Raw genomic sequence first — 14,546 nt, forward strand, 5'->3', positions numbered from 1 at the left:
TTGTCTGCTTGGCTTATTTCACTGAGCATAATGTTTTCCAGCTCCATCCATGTTGTTGCAAATGGTAGGATTTGTTTCTTTCTTATGGCTGAATAGTATTCCATTGTGTATATGTACCACATCTTCTTTATCCATTCATCTACTGATGGACACTTAGGATGCTTCCATATCTTGCCTATTGTAAACAGTGCTGTGATAAACATAGGGGCGCATATGTCTCTTTGAATCTGAGAAGTTGTATTCTTTGGGTAAATTCCTAGGAGTGGGATTCCCTGGTCAAATGGTATTTCTGTTTTTAGTTTTTTGAGGAATCTCCTTATTGCTTCCCACAATGGTTGAACTAGCTTACATTCCCACAAACAGTGTGAGAGGTTTCCCCTTTCTCCGCATCCTTGCAAGCATTTGTTGTTCTTAGTCTTTTCGATGCTGGCCATCCTTACTGGTGTGAGGTGATATCTCATTGTGGTTTTAAATTGCATTTCCCTGATGATCAGTGACGTGGGGCATCTTTTCATGTGTCTGTTGGCTATCTGAATTTCTTCTTTGGAGAACTGTCTCTTCATATCCTCTGCCCATTTGTTAATCAGGTTATTTGCTTTTCAGGTGTTGAGGCGTTTAAGTTCTTTATATATTTTGGATGTTAACCCCTTGTTGGATATGTCATTTACAAATATATTCTCCCATACTGTAGGATGCCTTTTTGTTCTGCTGATGGTGTCCTTTGCCATACAGAAACTTTTTAGTTTGATATAATCCCATGAGTTCATTTTTGCTTTTGTTTCCCTTGCTCGAGGAAATGCTTTCAGGAAGAAGATGCTCATGCTTATATTTAGGAGATTTTGCCTATGTTGTCTTCTGAGTTTTATGGTTTCATGACTTACATTCAGGTCTTTGATCTATTTCGAGTTTACTTTTGTGAATGGGGTTAAGCAATAATCCAATTTCATTCCCTTGCATGTAGCTGTCCAGTTTGGCCAACACTAGCTGTTGAAGAGACTATCATCTCCCCATTGTATGTCCATGGCTCCTTTATCATATATTAATTGACTATATATGGTTGGGTTTATATCAGGGTTCTCTAGTCTGTTCCATTGGTCTATGGGTCTGTTCTTGTGCCAGTCCCAAATTGTCTTGATTACTGTGGCTTTGTAGTAGAGCTTGAAGTTGGGGAGCATAATCCCCCCAGCTTTATTCTTCCTTCTCAGAATCGCTTTGGCTATTGGGGTCTTTGGTGGTTTCATATGAATGTTAGAACAATTATCTCTAGTACATTGAAGAATGCTGTTGGTATTTTGATAGGGATTGCATTGAATCTGTAGATTGCTTTAGGCAGGATGGCCATTTTGACAGTATTAATTCTACCTATCCATGAGCAAAGGATTTGTTTCCATTTACTGGTATCTTCTTTAATTTCTCTCATGAGTGTCTTGTAGTTTTCAGAGTATAAGTCTTTCACTTCCTTGGTTAGGTTTATTCCTAGGTATTTTATTCTTTTTGATGCAACTGTGAATGGAATTGTTTCCCTGATTTCTCTCTCTGCTAGTTCATTGTTAGTGTATAGGAATGCCACAGATTTCTGTGTATTAATTCTGTATCCTTCAACTTTGCTGAATTCAGATATTAGATCTAGTAATTTAGGAGTGGATTCTTTAGGGTTTCTTATGTACAATATCATGTTTTCTGCAAACAGGGACAGTTTGACTTCTTCCTTCCCAGTCTGGATGCTTTTATTTCTTTGTGTTGTCTGATTGCCATGGCTAGGATCTCCAGTACTATGTTTAATAGAAGTGGGGAGAGTGGGCATCCTTGTCTTGTTCCTGATCTTAGAAGAAAAGCTTTCAGCTTCATGCTGTTAAATATGATGTTGGCTGTGGGTTTCTCATATATGGCCTTTATTATGTTGAGGTACTTTCCCTCTATACCCATTTTGTTGAGAGTTTTTATCATGAATGGATGTTGAATTTTGTCAAATGCTTTTTCAGCATCTATGGGGATGATCATGTGGTTTTTGTCCTTTTGTTCATGTAGTGAATGATGTTGATGGATTTTCAAATGTTGTACCATCCTTGAATCCCTGGGATAAATCCATCTTGATCATGGTGTATAATCCTGTTGATGTATTTTTTAATTCGGTTTGCTAATATTTTGTAGAGTATTTTTGCATCTATGTTCATCAGGGACATTTGTCTGGAATTTTCTTTTTTGGTGGTGTCTTTGCCTGGTTTTGGTATTAAAGTGATCCTGGCCTCATTGAATGCGTTTAGAAGTATTCCCTTTTCTTCTACTCTTTGGAAAACATTAAGGAGGAGATGGGTATTAGGTCTTCACTAAATGTTTGATAAAATTCATCAGTGAAGCAATCTGGTCCAGGAGTTTTGTTCTTAGGTTTTTGATTACCAGTTCAATTTCGTTGCTGGTAATTGGTCTGTTCAGATTTTCTGTTTCTTTCTGGGTCAGTCTTGGAAGGTTGTATTTTTCTTGAACGTTGACCGTTTCTTCTAAGTTGTCCAGTTTGTTAGCATATAATTTTTCATAGTATTCTCTAATAATTCTCTGTATTTCTGTGCTGTCTGTTGTGATTTTTCCTTTCTCATTTCTGATTCTGTTTATGTGAGTAGACTCTCTTTTTTTCTTGGTAAGTCCAGCTAGGGGTTTATCTACTTTGTTTATTTTCTCGAAGAACCAGCTCTTGCTTTCATTGATTTTTTTCTATTGTTTTATTCTTCTCGATTTTATTTATTTGTGCTCTAATCTTTATTATATCCCTCTTTCTACTGACTTTTCACCGCATTTGTTCTCCTTTTTCTGGTTTCATTAATTGTGAGTTTAGACTGCTCATATGCGATTGTTCTTATTTCCTGAAGTAGGCCTGTACTGCAATATCCTTCCCTCTTAGCAAGGCCTTCACTGCATCCCACAGGTTTTGTGGTGTTGAATTATTGTTGTCATTTGTCTCCATATATTGCTTGATCTCTGTTTTTATTTGGTCATTGATCCATTGGTTATTTAGGAGCATGTTGTGAAGCCTCCATGTGTTTGTGGGGTTTTTCATTTTCTTTGCATAATTTATTTCTGGTTTCATACCTTTGTGGTCTGAGAAACTGGTTGGTACAATTTCAATCTTTTTGAATTTACTGAGGCTCTTTTTGTGGCCTAGTATATGATCTATTCTTGAAAATGTTCCATGTACACTTGAGAAGAATGTCTATTCTACTGCTTTTGGGTGTAGAGTTCTGTAGTCTGTTATGTCCATCTGTTCTAATGTGCTCTTCATTGCCTCTGTGTCCTTACTTGTTTTCTGTCTTGTTGATCTGTCCTTCAGAGTGAGTGGAGTGTTGAAATATCCTAGAATGAATGCATTGCATTCTATTTCCACTTTTAATTCTGTTAGTATTTGTTTCACATATGTAGGTGCTCTTGTGTTGGATGTGTAGATATTTATAACGGTTATATCTTCTTGTTGGATTGACCCTTTTATCATTATGTAATGTGCTTGTTTGTCTCTTGTGAATTTCTTTGTTTTGAAGTCTATTTTATCTGATACTAGTACTGCAACACCTGCTTTTTCCTCCCTATTAGTTGTATGAAATATCTTCTTCCATCCCTTCACTTTTAGTCTGTGTATGTCATTGGGTTTAAAGTGAGTCTCTTGTAAGCAGCATATAGATGGGTCTTGTTTTTTTATCCATTCAGTGACTGTATGTCTTTGGTTGTTGCATTCAGTCCATTTACATTTTGGGTGATTATTGATACATATGTACTTATTGCCATTGCAGGCTTTAGATTCGTGGTGATCAAAGGTTCAAGGTTAACTTCCTTACTCTCTAAGAGTCTGACTTAATTCACTTAATATGCTATTACAAACACAATTTAAAGTTCTTTCTTTTTCTTTCCTCCTTTTTCTTCCTTCTCCATTCTTTGTATATTAGGTATCATATTCTATACTCTTTGTCTATCCCTTGAATGACTTTGGGGATAGTTAATTTAGTTTTGCATTTGCTTAGTAATTAGCTCTTCTAGTTTTTTGCTCTGGTTTTATTACCTCTGGTGGCAGCTATTAAACCTTAGGAACGCTTCCATCTATAGCAGTCCCTCCAAAATACACTGTAGAGATTGTTTGCGGAAGTTAAATTCTCTCAGCTTTTGCTTATCTGGAAATTGTTTAATCCCTCCTTCAAATTTAAATTATAATCTTGCTGGATAAAGTAGTCTTGGTTCCAGGCCCTTCTGCTTCATTGCATTAAATACATCATGCCACTCCCTTCTGGCTTGTAATGTTTCTGTTGAGAAATCTGATGATAGCCTGATGGGCTTTCTTTTTTATGTGATCTTATTTCTCTCTCTGGCTGCTTTTAATAGAGTGTCCTTATCCTTGATCTTTGCCATTGTAATTACTATGTGTCTTGGTGTTGTCTTCCTTGAGTCCCTTGTGTTGGGAGATCTGTGCATCTCCATGGCCTGAGAGACTATCTTCTTCCCCAGATTGGGGAATTTCTCAGCAATTACCTCCTCAAAGACACTTTCTATCCCTTTTTCTCTGTCTTCTTCTTCTGGTACCCCTATAATGCAAATATTGTTCCATTTGGATTGGTCACACAGTTCTCTCAATATTCTTTCATTCTTAGAGATCCTTTTTTCTCTCTGTGCCTCTGCTTCTTTGTATTCCTCTTCTCTAGTTTGTATTTCATTTATTGTCTCCTCCACTGTATCCAATCTGCTTTTAATACCCTCCATTGTGCTCTTCAATGATTGGATCTCTGACCGGAATTCATTCCTGAGTTCTTAAATATCTTTATGTCCCTCCATGAGCATGTTAATGATTTTTATTTTGAACTCCCTTTCCGGAAGATTCCTGAGGTTGATGTCATCTAAATCTTTCTCAGTAGTTGTATTAATAATTTTTCTCTGAATCAGGTTCCTTTGACGTTTCATATTTGTTTATGGCACCCTCTAGTGCCCAGAAGCTCTACTCTCTGGACCTGCTCAGCCCCTGAAGCAATGTCGGGGGTCTCAGGGGAATGATATTGGTACCTGGGGGGAGGAAAGAGCTGTTTCCTGCTTCCAGGCTGTTATGCCTGTCTCCAGTGCCTCAACCAATGGTCCATGCACACAGGTATAAGCCTCTATGCTTTGTGTTTTTAGTTGCTGTAGACAGATCTTCCCTCTGGCTGGCCTAATGCCAGGGTAGTGTTTGCCAGTTTGCGAGCCCAATGGGGCTGGCTGGGAGAAAGGTGCAGTAGGGTGCCTATCACGGAAGGGATCCTTGGAGCCGTGTAGCCAGCCAGGGAGCTGGAGCACCTGAAGATCATGAAAGCTCCCAACCTGCTGGGCAGAGTACACCTGGACAATTTTGTCTACTTGTCCTGAGCAGTAAGCTCTGTGAAGTCCTTGCCCCTTTTAGCAGCCCTCTTGCTAAGGGCTTCCTTGTTAGAAAGTCTTTCAGACTGCCTGCCTTTCTTTTGTCCCAGAGCAGCCTGATATGGGTCCTTGCTTTCCACAAGCTCCTGGAATCTCAGTGTCTCCAGGAATTCTGCCTGTCTTTGCTTTCCAACCCCCTTATCATGAGAGTATCATGCAAGCACCATGAAATGTAGGTTTTTGCTCCCAGAGCAGATCTCTAGAGTTAGGTATTCAGCAGTCCCAGGCCTCCACTCCCTCCCAGCTCTGTTTCTCTTCCTCCTGCTGGTGATCTGGGGTAGGGGAAGGGCTTGGGTCCTGCCACGCCACAGCTTTGGAATGTTACCGTGTTCCATGACATCTGCTCTTTTCTCCAGATGTATGCAATCTGGCACAGTCCTCTTTCCTGTTGCTCTTTCAGGATTGGTTGTATTAATTATATTTTCATATTACGTGCAGTTTCAGGAGGAAGCCTCTGTCTCACCTCTTACACCACCATCTTTAATCCTATGTGAGGAATAAAATATTTACAGAGTCTCGTTATGTCCCCACAAATGACTTATTAATTACATAGGGAAAATTGGTTACTTTACAGTGGAGAGACCTGAGAGAAACTACTTTAACTAAATGACCAAAAATATAAAAATTTCAATTTGAAAATTCCTCATAATCTCACCTTGTGGAAATAATCATCTTAACAGTTAAGTAAATATCCTTCAGGAACTTTGAAGTGTTTTTAGATATGACTAATTGTTCCAGAGCATTTGTTGAGAACAGTATTCTTCTCCTATTGAATATCCTTGATAGCTTTGTCAGACATCAATTGACCATATATGTGTTGGGCCTATTACTAAACTTTTTTTTGTCTGATGTTTATTTTTTTAAAATACCACACTGTCATGAGACCTGTGGCTTTATACATCCTCTTTTTTCAAAATTCCTTTTATTATTCTAGGTCTTTTGCATAAATTCTACCTTATTATGTTGTTCGGGTCTTCTATATCATTACTTTTTTTTCTGTCCACTGAATCTGTTTCATTCAGTAGACAGGGCTTATATCGTTACAGAGTGTCCTACTTTCTCTCATACAGTTGCTTTTGGAATTCTAGTTTATTTTTCTGCTTTCAACCCCTGTTTTTATACTGTTTTCATTTGATTTCTTTGTCCATCTCTGGTATACAGTATTGTGTTAGGTTCTGCTTTATGAGGCAATGTGAAAACTTTTTTCTGTTAATAGGCAACGTAAGCCCAATCACATTTATTTGTATTAACTGTTTGGTAATATAAATTATACAAATATGTTTGGTGTCAATTCTCTCATTTTATCTTAGATGTAATTACTGTGAATATAGGTTATATTTACTATGTTTTTTTCTCTATTGAGTCTTTCCTCCAAATTTTTTTGGTAAGGTTTTGGAACATTTGTACTTTTATGCTGGTGGTTACCTTTGTGTTAATACTGTCAACCCTTTTCTTTTTTCTTTCTTCTTAAGTACTTACTTATACAAGTTGTGTATATTTAAGGTGAACAACATGATGATTTGAAATACTTATACATAGTGAAATGATTACTACAGTCAAGCTTATTGGCATATCATCTCCTCACATAGTTATCATTTTTTGTGTGATGTGTATACCTGAAATTTACTTTTAGCATATTTCCTGTAGAGTGTAAATATAGCCATCATGCCTATATGTTAGGCTTTATTCATCCTGCATAACTGTAACTTCATACTGTTTGACCAGTATCTCCTCATTGCTGCCATTCCCCTGCTAACCTCCATTTTACTCTCTGCTTCTATGAGTTTGCTACTTTTTTCCCCCAGATTCCACATATGGGTGAGATCATGCAGTATTTGTCTTTCTCTGACAATTTCACATAGCATAATACCTTCCATGTTGATCCGTGTTGTCACAAATGGCAGGATTTCCCTTTCATGGCTGAATAATATACTTGTGTGTGTGTGTGTGTGTGTGTGTGTGTGTGTTTACCACATCTTTATCCATTCATCTGTTGATAGGCACTTAAATCGTTTCCATATCTTGGCTGTTATGAATAATGCTGCAGGGAATGTGGGAGTGCAGATATCCCTTCCTGATCTTGAGTTCAATTCTTTTGGGTAAATACCCAGAAGTGGGATTGCTGGATCATATGGTATTTTCTATTTTCAATTTTTTGAGGAACTTCCATACTGTTTTCCAGAATGACTATACCAATTTACCTTTTTTCTTTATTAATCTTATCATCTAATTTGTCTCTCACCTATACCTATACAACAGTCGATTGTCTTATTCAGCTTTCCCCTATTTCTTGCTCTTTTCCTCCCATTTTTTAATTGCAGTTTTTCTACTTTGTCAGAACACTAAATGTTTCTATACTGTCCTTCAATCCATGACCCAGCCTTGTTTTAGTCTTAGCTTTACAATTAAATACATGAAATGCTCACTGTCAGTCCTTCTGCCAAAACATTTCCATTCAGTTTTTTGGTTGACTGAAGCTCTTTGTCTAGTACAGTGCTGTCCAGTAGAACTTCCTGCGGTGATGGGAATGTTCTTCTGTATCTATGCTGTCCAGTACTGTAATTAGCCACATGTGGTTATTGAGCACTGGGAATGTGCCTGGTGTATCTGAAAGTTGAGTTTTCTTTTCTATTCCATTTTAATTAATCAAAATTTAAATATCAATAGCCACATGTGGCTGGCAGCTACCATATTGGACAGTGCAGCTCTATTAAATTCTTTAGGAAGGGAACAAGTATTCTGGAATATTCAACTATTTTTCTAATGGTTTTAATGTTTGAAGGATGTCTTGGCTAGAAATATAATTTCCTTTGTATTTTCTTAAGTTTCTTGAAAATGCCATTCTACTATTGCTTTGCCTTGTATGTTTTTTGTGTGTGTGAGAAACTGATGCCTGTCTAATTCTCTTGGTTTGTAAGTTGTTTCATCTTTTTGACTGAAGGCTCTGAAGGATTTTTTATTTGTCTTTAAATTCTAATAGTTTTATTAAGACATATCTCAGAGTTAATTTTCTAGGTTAATTTTCTTTGGTACCTAGTGGGCCCTTTGATTGTGTTTGTTTTATGGTCCAGAATATGGTCTAGCATGGTGAATATGCCATGTAGACTTGAAGAAACTGTTAATCTCTCTATTTTCGTGTAGAATGTTCTGCAAAGTCAGTTGGTTGGTGGTGTTCAGTTTTTCTATATCCTTGTTCATTTTCTGTCTGCTAGGAGAGAGGTGTTGAAAGTCAGCAGCCGTAATTGTGGATTTGCCTGTTTCTCCTCTCAGTTCTTTCCATTTGGCTTCATGTATTTTGAAGGTGCAGTCTTAGGGTGGTCTCCCCCATTCTCCTGCTCCCAGGATGCTCCATTCCTTGTCCTCTGGCTGGACAGTTGGGGTATCAGTCTCTCCACTCTGGCACTCACTTTCTACAACTAGGTTTGCTTTTAGGGCCAAGTGGTGGGGGTTAGGAAGAAGGAAATGAGGTTCCTTTCCCACACTCTTCAGACCACTATACCTCTGGCCACAGAAAAGTATCCTTTCCTTTAGAGTCTGAGATGCCTGCTACTGCAAGACTAGGTCTGGCACTGGGGCTTACTCTGAGGCAGGATGCATGAGAAAAGATATTTCTCCCGTGTTCTCTGTCCCATAGGGCCAACCCTCTCAAGTCTTCTAGTCATACTGGTGTTCCTGATGGCCCTGTACTTGCTGCTTCTCTCAAGATCTTTGTTCTCTCTTAGCCCACCACTTCATTCTGGTGGCTTCAGCTAGTACTAAAATGCTATTGTTTCCCAATCCTTGGTCTATCCTAGCCTTCTCTTGAACCCCAGAATCATATCTACTTGATAGCTGGATGTCTCTATCTGTGCCATAAACACTCCAGCTCTGGTTCAAGATCTGTCTCACTTTCCCCTTCTGCCAACCCATCGTCTTTCCTGTTTTGCTAATCTCAATATATGGCATCAGCCTCAACCTAGCTGTTCATGTCATTAACCTGGGAGTAATATTCTCTCCCTTTCTTCCACTGTGTGGTACTTCTATATAACTATAAATATATTGTGAGAAGTTCAGAAAATATTCTGATGGTGTAAGGAGTCAAGTATTATAGAGACTAAACATCTATAGGGGGGAAAAAAGTTGAAAGTCCCTCCACTGCCTGACTGTGTCTGTTGCCCCATGTTTGTGAGGAAATGTTATTCCCGTTAAACCTCCCCAAGTGAAGTTCAATCTGATAACACAAAGGAGAATTCTGTTCCACCCCTTGTGAAAGCCCATCATGCCCTGTGCACATTTCCCCATAGCTCCTGTAACAGCTCACCACAGATATGTATTCATATACAAGTCTCCTTACTGGGCAATGAGCTCCTTGACAGAAGGTACACCATCTTACTCCTTTTGGTTTCCCCACTGACTGAGACAGGTCCATGCACAGAGTGTTAACTCAGTAGTCAGTAGTCTTTTCTTCATGAATTGATAAATTAACACAGTAACAGGCTGGTTCTGGGTTCCCCCACAAAGTATAATACCAAGCAAGACACAGAGTTTGGTGTCCAGTGGAGCTTTTTATAGTCAACTCTCAATAGTGCTCTTTTGAGAGAATTAGTTCCCACACAGCTTTTCCATGTGTCCCATTCTGATCATTGAAGATTGTTGTTACAGGGTTCTGTGTCATTTGAGGACGTGGCTGTGCATTTTACCCGACAGGAGTGGCACAGACTGGACCCTGCTCAGAGGACCATGCACAAGGATGTAATGCTGGAGAACTACAGCAACTTGGCATCTGTGGGTAAGGATTCTTGTCTGTATAACTCTTGGTTGCATGTATTTCCTTATGTGGTTACTATAGTGTGTGTAGCCTTATAGACTTTAATGATACTTTAGTCTTAAATTCAAGGGTCACAGATGATCAGTTTGGGGCACCAGAAAGAATGTGTGTGTTCTCACTTCTCCCACTGAAAGATTTAAATGGGCCCCCTTCCTTGTGCAGCTCATGAAGATGCACCTTCTTCTTCCATCAGAATCCCTAAAGCTCAGACAATTTGGCCCATGTCCTGTGCCATTTCCCATTAACAGGCCTCTGCATGGCCAAACCAGAGATGATCTTCAAGTTGGAGCGAGGAGAAGAACTGTGGATATTAGAGGAGGAATCCTCAGGCCGCGGATACCTAGGTGAGTGAGCAAGAACTAGACATGTAGAAAACAGGAAATAAGAACACTGGAATTAAGGTCAAAACACTTGGGGCAGATTTTTCAGGAGTGTCTTTTTAGAGGCCCCCTGGTTCTTTGAAAATGACTGGAGGGAAGAAGGTATACATGCTTCAAATACCTAAATCACACATGTCAATATAACTGCTCATACTTAAGTGTTCTCTCCTACTTTATATTGATTTTTTGTGGCTATTTACCACTCTTATCTGTTCCTGCCCACCCCATTTTAAACATCTATTCTTAGCTAGACACTTTCTCTTTAGTATTCTCAATTGTCTTCCTTCCCTCCATCGCCTTGGATGCCTTCTGTTGTCAGGCATTCATTCATGCATCCATTTACTGATCCATCAAATCTTAAATGAGTGTCAACTATATTCTGGTCATGTTCTAGGTATGGGGATCCAGCAGTGAATAAATTAATATCTCTGTTCTCTTGGAGCAGAGTTGAATACAGTCTGATGCGGGAAAGAGACCAGAGGTAAACACATAACATTTGGTGGTGAAAAGAAAATCAGTGTGCGAGAGGCATAGACAATGCTGGGGTATGTGCTTTTAGGGAATGTGGTTGGGAAATTTTTCGGTAAGGTTGACATTACTGCACCAACATCAGTGAAGTGAGAGGTGCAACCATGTATATGTCAGAGAGAGAACACTAAGTGCCAAGCCTAGTTTGAGTGACATATCCCAGGAATACCAATGGTGCTGTTGTAGCTTAAGGGTAGGTGATGAGAGTGTTAAAAGGTGGTTATCAGAGAGTTAGGTAGGAGCCAAATTATGTGAGTTTTCTAGGCTCTGTTAATCACTTTAATTTCCCTACTGTAACAAGGGACACCATTGTTAGGTCTCAAGTGAAAGTGTGATCTGATCTAATTTGTTTTTAAAGGATCTCTCTCACTGCTGTGTGGCAACAATTCTGTTGGGGGTAATGCTCTTAGTCATGATAATGACCTTCTTCACCATCAGAAAATTCAAACTTTGGATCAAAGTGTTGAATACAGAGGATATGGGAAAGTCTTCTACAAGAAAACAGGCTTTGCTGGACATAAAAGAACACATACAGGAGAAAAAAACTTTGAATGTCATGAATGTGGGAAAACTTACTGCAGGAAATCAAACCTTATTGAACATCTGAGAAAACATACAGGGGAGAGACCCTATAGATGTAGTGAATGTGTGAAAACCTTTAGTGCAAGATCATACCTCATTGCTCATCAGAAAACCCACACAGGGGAGAAGCCCTTTGAATGTAATGAATGTAGGAAATCTTTTGGCAGGAAGTCACAACTCCTTCTACATCAGAGAACACACACAGGAGAAAGACCCTATGAATGTACTGAATGTAGTAAAACCTTTTCTGAGAAGGCAACCCTCATGATTCATCAGAGAACTCACACAGGGGAGAAACCCTATGAATGTAGTGAATGTGGGAAAACTTTTCGCGTTAAGATATCCCTTACCCAACACCAAAGAACTCATACAGGGGAGAAACCCTATGAGTGTGGTGATTGTGGGAAAAACTTCCGTGCAAAGAAATCCCTAAATCAACATCAAAGAATTCACACAGGTGAGAAACCTTATAAATGTAGTGAATGCGGAAAATTCTTCAGAATTAAGATGACTCTCAGTAATCATCAGAGGACTCACACAGGTGAAAAACCCTATCAGTGTAATGAATGTGGGAAATCTTTTGGGGTGCATTCATCTCTCAGGATACATCAGCGAATTCACACAGGAGAGAAACCTTATGAATGTATTAAATGTGGTTATGCCTTCTATGTTAAAGCACGCCTCATCGAACATCAGAGAATGCATTCAGGAGAGAAACCCTATGAATGTAGTGAGTGTGGAAAAATTTTCAGTATGAAGAAATCCCTTCGTCAACACCAGAGAACTCACACAGGAGAGAAACCTCATGAATGTGGTGAATGTGGAAATGCCTTCTATGAGAAATTACGCCTCATTGAACATCAGCGAATTCATACAGGAGAGAGACCCTTCAAGTGTCAAGAATGTGGAAAAGCCTTCTACCGGAAAGCACACCTCACAGAACATCAAAGAACTCATGTAGGCCGGCACTTGTGTTGTACCATGAAGAAAGCTTCTCTGTGAAGACTCCCCTCACCATTTGATCAGACCCTTTGAGCCATCTGACCATCAGGGCACACAGAGTGCACCTGTAACAATTTGGCTTTTATGCTGGTGTGAAAATATGTCCTGATCCCATTAAGGAGTAGCTCATTGTTTTCATTTCTTTTGGATTTCCCTAGTTAATGGTGAGGTTGAACATCTTATCTGTTGATTGACCATTTGGGTTTTTTTTTTTTTTGCATTGACTGTACATATCCATTGCTCAGTGTTTTCTAATGGGCTGTTTATCTTTTACTTCTTGGTTTAAGTGTTATTTTTTCATATGTGAGAATATAAAAATCATTTTCAGTCATGTGTGTTGCAAATATCGCCTCCTGGACTTTGGCTGGTTCTTTAATTTCATGAACTCTTTTCTTCTGGTGAGGTTTTATGTTCTAATATTACCAGTTTCAATGTGATAATATTCTCCTATACTTTTCTCTAAAGTTTTCCTTTCAATATTTAGAATTTTAATCTACCCTGAGTTTTTTTCTGTGTATAGTATAAAGTATGCAGTATGGAAAACTATACTGCAATTTAAACCTTCACATAAATGGTATCACACTATGTTTAAAGTTCTGCAGCTGGCTCTTTTCATGTAATGTTATACAATTGTGTATGAACGTGATTGTCCACAATCAATCCGTGTTAATAAATATGTCTGGTTTATTCATTTATCTCTTCAGTCCCCTCATGAAAGACATTTGAATTGTTTCTATGTTCAGTATCTAAATCTAGAAGCAGAACTGATGGGTCGCCAAGTGTAGGCAGTGTGCAGTTATTATGTTGTGCCCTAGTGCCAAATCCACCTTTGTAAGACTTTGTTTTGTGATTCTGGTATGTGACACTACAAAAAGTGTTTCTGCCTTGCCAAGTGCTCCCTGTTGGACCTTGCCAAGAAGAGATGCTAACTGTAAACTCTGAGCCTGGGGAAGGAAGAAGGGACTTGATCCATTTTTGTTCTTCCCCTTGGCTCTCTCTTCATCTGAGTGTCAGCTGGCATTGCTTTTTACCTTGGGAAAAGCAGTTCCTCATGGCAGCAGCAGATTAATCCAGTGTGTGGTTTTCCCACATGCACAGAACAGCTTTCTGGCACCCCACACACTCAGACTGGTGCCATCTCCTTAGAGATATGACTTCGGCCACATGAAACCCGTCTTCCCTTCTCCTAATTTTTAATAATTCCAATTTCTTCCCTTGTTACCATAACCTGGCAGGTACCAGTTGCTACCTCCATGATAATTTTAATGTTTGCTTTTTGTTTTTTAGTTATGTGATTAATAACTTCATAACTAGTTAAAAATTCTTTATAATAAGTTCTCTCTGTTAAAAGAACTGGTATGGTTTCTGTCTCCTAGCTGGGTTCTGATTGATGCAGAATTTTTTCAGCTTTATTCAATAATGGAATTTTTCCCTCTAAATTGTACTAATTTATACTCTCATGAGCAGTTTAAGAGAAGTTTACATTTTCCTATATAGTTACCAGTACTTATTATCAGTCTTTCAAATTGCTACTAATGTGAAAGGCAAAAAATGGCCTTAAGTCTTTCCATCCATAAATGTGGTTCTGTAAAGGAGTGCAGAGAGCATCAAGAGTCAGAAAACCCTAGAGCAATAGCCACCCAGTTTTCGTAGAAACTACCCAAAGCTAACACGCCTGCCTTAAGTTAGATAACCAGAGGTGGGCAGTAGCCTCGGGACATAACCTGTGATAAGTCACAAAGACATGTTTGTGTGAGGTAGAGATAACGGGAAGCGGTTAGGTAACCGGGGCATTCCTGTTTCAACTCCATTGGCTAAAATGTAGAATG

At 38.9% G+C, this 14,546-nt stretch overlaps 1 protein-coding gene across 15 annotated transcripts in view; it reads left to right on the forward strand.

Annotated features, from left to right (window-relative positions):
• Positions 1-13,302, forward strand: part of ZNF157 (zinc finger protein 157) — an 89,498-nt gene extending 76,196 nt beyond the window's left edge. For 5 of the 15 annotated variants that reach the window (XM_073227723.1, XM_017671258.3, XM_073227726.1 and 2 more), the window contains 3 exons: positions 10,060-10,186; positions 10,474-10,569; positions 11,492-13,302. In XM_073227723.1, the coding sequence (XP_073083824.1) occupies positions 10,060-10,186; positions 10,474-10,569; positions 11,492-12,717 (1,449 nt within the window). In that variant the 3' untranslated portion in view covers positions 12,718-13,302. Of the gene's footprint in view, positions 1-10,059; positions 10,187-10,387; positions 10,570-11,491 lie in introns of those variants that run through there. The other 10 variants (XM_073227724.1, XM_017671260.3, XM_073227728.1 and 7 more) reach the window with 6 other exon arrangements.
• The last annotated feature ends 1,244 nt before the right edge of the window (positions 13,303-14,546 follow it).

This window comes from Manis javanica, chromosome X (genome assembly GCF_040802235.1).
Source record: "Manis javanica isolate MJ-LG chromosome X, MJ_LKY, whole genome shotgun sequence".
Lineage (NCBI taxonomy): Eukaryota > Metazoa > Chordata > Mammalia > Pholidota > Manidae > Manis > Manis javanica.